Source organism: Lactuca serriola, chromosome 7 (assembly GCF_051521515.1).
Source record: "Lactuca serriola cultivar US96UC23 chromosome 7, Lser_US96UC23_V15, whole genome shotgun sequence".
In the NCBI taxonomy this organism is placed as follows: Eukaryota; Viridiplantae; Streptophyta; class Magnoliopsida; order Asterales; family Asteraceae; genus Lactuca; species Lactuca serriola.
This window is the reverse complement of record NC_136414.1, coordinates 131,690,044-131,695,555: the sequence shown is the minus strand read 5'-3', so window position 1 is coordinate 131,695,555 and position 5,512 is coordinate 131,690,044. Positions and strand designations below refer to the sequence as shown.

General features: G+C 33.9%; 1 protein-coding gene and 1 non-coding gene across 2 annotated transcripts; both read right to left on the bottom strand.

Moving 5' to 3' along the window:
- Positions 1 to 948: 948 nt before the first annotated feature.
- Positions 949 to 1,680, bottom strand: LOC145062752 (protein SEMI-ROLLED LEAF 2-like). The gene is made up of 4 exons (XM_079010351.1): positions 1,628 to 1,680; positions 1,411 to 1,548; positions 1,151 to 1,324; positions 949 to 1,065 (listed from the first exon to the last, which is right to left on the bottom strand). Exons 2-4 carry the CDS (start codon positions 1,447 to 1,449, stop codon positions 964 to 966), a joined length of 315 nt encoding a protein of 104 aa, XP_078866477.1. The 5' UTR covers positions 1,450 to 1,548; positions 1,628 to 1,680; the 3' UTR covers positions 949 to 963.
- Positions 1,681 to 1,752: 72 nt separating this feature from the next.
- Positions 1,753 to 1,835, bottom strand: TRNAL-UAA (transfer RNA leucine (anticodon UAA)). Its single transcript has one exon. It is a non-coding gene; the product is annotated as a tRNA-Leu (tRNA).
- Positions 1,836 to 5,512: the final 3,677 nt, after the last annotated feature.

Sequence of the window (5,512 nt, the reverse complement as noted above, 5' to 3'; positions counted from 1 at the left end):
GATCGATTCATATAGAAATATACGTAAATTCATTTATATATATATATATATATATATATATATATATATATATATATAGAGAGAGAGAGAGAGAGAGAGAGAGGTGGTGGGTTACAAAGTTCGAGATTGGATGGTAATTGTTTGGTTAATCAGCCTCCAAGTGGGAGATTGTTAAGTTGTGGAGGATGATTCATCTATTTTGACCTAATAGGCATAAACGGAATTTAACAAGAATTTTGCATAACTATATATACACCTTTTATTCGTGTAACCTAAAGCTAACATAGCATAACTATAATTCATCATTAATCAATAAAAAATCTCTTTCGTGTGCACACATGGACATAGCATATCATTTTAATGGTGGGAATCACATTAAATATTATGTTGTTTTTTCGTTTGCATTATTACTCATTGTGTTGAATTGTTGTTAAATTGTTGAAGTGCTTAATCTCCAACAGACATTCCTTAGATTATAAAATGCTACTGCCGTTACATAAGTATTATAAACAAATAGCTAAGATTATTAAAAATATATATATTAAAACTACCTTTCACACGATAGAAATTGTTAGTAATGATAATTGGTCAGTAAGGTTGAGCATCCATCTCAATCTCCAAAACTATTAAACTTCCAAGATGTATAAGTAATCTCGATTTTACATACAATTTTAGATCATATTCCATAACAAAAGTTGGTTCTAAAACATCCACATAAATGACCTCAATTGTATCTACACTACAAGCATAACAAACCGAAGGAAGAAAAAAGGGATCACATAGTCAGAGTCAAACCTCATATGAGCCCAAGTAGCTACATTACATGTGCATTACAACCTTAACGACATCAAACAATACTCAACACGATTACATACAAACAAATCCTAAAAGGGTATTATAAACCAAGTTTAATTCATACATTCGATCGACATGAATTAGTAGAAACAGGTATTAACAAGAGATCTAACCATATCTAGCTGCTTTTAAAAACTTCTCGAATGGGCTAGCAGGAGGTAGCCTCAGTCCATTCATTCCTCTACAAAGTGGCTCATCTTCACCCAAAATCTACATTAATTAACAAAAAAACAACTCATATGATTAGCAAATGTAGTTTCATTTGTGTTTAGGCATAATAAGAAATAAGAATGACCTTGATAGGCATGGGTGAAGGTTTTGTTGCATCAGTGTTTGCATGAGAGAGCCAAGTGGAGAGCTTTTTCCTTGAATCTGTGCCTAGGGCTTCACACTGCCCAGCCATGGTGCTGAATGGTAGGGGAGAGGTTGACACAGATGCTCCAGCCACTTGTCCAGCTGCTTCTAGTGCCTATCATATCATCCAAATACATCAAAAATCTTTAAATCTTTCCACTACAAATATTGCAATCTTCATATTAGTAAATATTAAATTACTGATTCAAGAAGCTGTCGGATGCTAATGACATGAGACATGGAGCTTGGTGTAGGAGATTTGGATATGAAGCGAGACAGATCTGAAACAGATGATTCACTGCTTGCATCATCTTCAACCAACGAATTTGTGGGAAAATCCTGCTAAAAAAAAAGTTTAATCGTTAGTAGATATATAAAAATATGGCATGAGAATATGTAACATAGAAGAAGAAGATACCGTGTCAAAAGAAAGGGATTCTTTTGAATGTGCGACTCTGTGAGAGTGATCAGATTGAAAATACCGGAAATTGGAAAATTACCGATATGGACCATACCTGTAGAATAATAATGACTGGCAAAAAATGCTGGCTATGGGGTTCGAACCCATGCGCACTTATGTGCAGAAGATCTTAAGTCTTCCCCCTTAACCTCTCGGGCAAACCAGCTATTTTTGACTTTGGAAGAACAACCACAACCCCCAAGTAGATAAAGATACAAAATATAGGAATTTAAACACCAAGTTTTTAGTCTCAGGGGCATAATCGTCCAAACTAATAAATCACCAACTTTGGAAGAACAACCACAACCCCCCAGTAGATAAGCATCCAAAATATAGGAATTTAAACACCAAGTTTTAAGTCTCAGGGACATAATCGTCAAACCTCAATAATAAAAAATCACCAAGTGTAAAGTCTCCATTAGGGCACCCAAATGGCAAGAACTAGGCATACCCAATATCAATATATAGTGAGAATTGGAGTGACAATTTATGACACGATACGACAAAAATACACAACACGAAACGAAATTGGTACGAAAATGAATTATGAATTCATATCAGTGTCGTGCTCGTGTTAAGTTTAACAAACACGATGTCGTGTCGTGTTCGTGTTCAAAAAACGACACGAAATTGACACGATTTAGCGTTTCATTGTCGTGTTTGTCGTGTTATGTATGATTAAGTATTCATTAAATAAACTAGTTTTCATTTATTTTATCTTTCTCGTGTCGTGTCGTGTTTGTTGTTTTTTAATTCGTTCGTTTTTGTGTTAGTTAAAAAAACACATATTAAATCGACCCTACCTGGGATTGAAATAAGAAACTGTAAAAAAGTTGTTTCGTGTTGTACCAGGTAAGTTCATGCAAATTGCTTCAACAATCGAGCAATTCGCGGGACTTGAAATGATGATTGTCAAGAAGCTTATCGGGAGATTGAAAGCTCATGAAGAAAGCGTGCATAGTCAAACTGAACTTGGTGAGAAGAGGTTGTTATTTAGTCACAAATAATGGACAGAAAGACAAGAGAAACAAAATGAAGAACATGGACCTTCCTCATAGGAAAACAATCGCAGCAACACGCAAAACCAAGGTGGTCGGGGGAAGAGGTCGTGGTGGCAATTACGCAAACCGTGTAGGTCGTGGAAGAGACAACAACCCACAGTATCTTGAAGACACTCATGGTACGTATGATAATCGAGACAAGAGTCACATTCAGTGTTACAATTGCCAAGAATATGGGCACTATGTTGCAGAATGCAAGAATCCAAGGTGAGAAAAACAACAAGAAGCTAACCTAGCGGATTTGATTTAGAAGAACATTCTTTATATTTTTAACGAGAAAATTGCCAACTTTAACAATTATTATATTTTGCCGGTAATCGGCGAATTTTTTGCGACAAATTAGCCTATGTCACAACTTCTATAAAAAAATGTGTATTAAAATTTATGGGTGACTCGCCAATAAATTATGTGTGTTAATGTGTTATACTCATATACATTGGAGTAATAAAATATATTGTATTAATAGCTTAATCATTTGTTCTCTTTATTTGGTTTTATTACTGTTATCTAACAGTCACTTTTCAAATAGAACAAGAATATGACCGTTTGTGTAACGATCTAATAACCCAAATATTTATAGTAACATATTTTGTATCAAACACTCACTTTTCTATTTCATTCTCATACACCCCTTGTTCTTCTCATTCTCTTTCTCTATTATGTCGTTGTCTTCAATACATACTCCCATCACCTTCTAATCCTTTATAGTTCTTAACAATCTTCTAGTACGTTCTAGTAGTTTCGGTTCTCATAGATGTTCCTTTATTGATGTTTATGTTATTTAAAACAACTTGTTTAGCAACCATATTTTATGGTTTCATCCAACCCCCATATCTATAAGCGTATCTATGCTTTTCTCAGTTTATTTGAATTCCGTTTCTCAAAAGAAAAAAAAATCATGTATTTGATCGTCTTAAGTTTAGATCTTTGTAAAGTTTTTTCAATTGAACGACAAAATCTTACATGGACTTGGGCTCAGAAAGTCTCTAAAGAAATTAGTGAGTATGACATTCACCGTAAAACAATTCCAGAATTTGAAAACTGTATCACTTCGGTCTTCATGTATATACTCCTTAGTTGTTGCCTTTCTGCTTACAAAAGAAGTGGGAAATCTGACCTTAGATTCACAAGATTTGGCTAGATGGGCAGTTAGAAATTCGAGATTTATCCAATAGAAACTCTCGAAAGTTCTCAAGTGACTTCTTTATGGTTTAACTAAAGCGCTTGCTCATAGGCGTGTATGACCCATTTGGCAGGGTTGCTTGGGATTGATGCTTGGTATTAGAGAAAAGGATTGAAAGTATTTTGTAGATCCTTATTGATGGTAGACCCTCGATTGAGTTTCTCCTCAGTTGCTTCCATGCTAAAGTGATGTTTCAACTTGGTAAACTTTGACATTACTCCTCAGTCATCAACAAACATGTCGTTGTCGGATGCCCTAAAGTGAAGCGGAGATGGGGATGTGGAAGGAATTAGTTTCAGAAGATTCTTGGATAACCTATGTTTACACATAATATACAACTATATTGTTATAAAATGCTATTACAACATTGCACTTTCCACATCTTTATTTGGACGTTAAAAATATGTATGGTTATAGAATGATATACTTGAAAATTCAATTACGAAAAAGTAATGACTAGATGTTAAAAATGTTACAAATAATTAATATACAAAAAACAATTATAAAAATTGAAAAAATTAAATGTAAAGGCATAAATGTCATTTTAAGTGTGCAAGGACCAAAATCACTAAAAATATCCGAAACTAGACCACTTTTACATCACAAAAACTAGCAACGAAGCTCTTAAAAATAACTAGTTTGTTTTAGAGAATTTTACAACAAACCTATCAAGGATCCTTTTACATAGATTTGAATGATATAAACATAACCATAAGATGTTTTAGAATGACAACCTTTAGAACCTTTGAGCTCACTAGGTTTTGGGGTGTTGAAGTAGATGACAAGATCAAAGAGTATGATCTTCTCTAGAAGTATCCCCACCAAGAGTAAGACACTTTGAATACTAGTTCCTTATTGCATTCTTGAGTATCTTAAGTCTTTAAGCACTTAATATCAGTAAGCACTGAAAGAGATAAGTCAAGGAGGCTTTAAATACCAAAAACCACTTCAAAAGAGAGAAAGTATTTTGTGTAGAAAAACCTATGGTTTTAGAGAGATGGAATGGCCAAAAAAACTAGTTTTTATCATGCATAAGACTCTCTTATGTATCATCATGCATAAATATTAATAAGTACCAACTTGATTAAGGGGTGACCCTATAGGATCGTATGTTATTGGCAATATCATTCGATAATGATTATTGATCATATAAACCCAACCCCTTCAACATATTATTAATTTTTTCTCTTATAATATATTACTATCCATAGCTAATTACACATAGATAAACCACATACCATTTGATCAGGGCCGGTCCAAACGTATATGGGGCCCGAGGCGAAAAGAAAAAAATGGCCCCTTAAAGAAAAATGTAATAAAGATTAAAAAAAAATCATTTATTCTTCACTATAATCACATTCAATTAGCAATAACAAGCAAGTCAAATTGTTTATCTTTTGAGCTAGTTTGAGTTTGAACCAAATTTAGGCCCTAAAAATCATTTTGGTAATAATTGGTTTATATATATATATATATATATATATATATATATATATATATATACACACACACACTATATAATCCAGAAATTTTGGGCCACGTTGAGTCGTGGGCCCTGGGCGGTCGCCCGGGTTGCCCACCGTCTGGACCGGCCCTGAC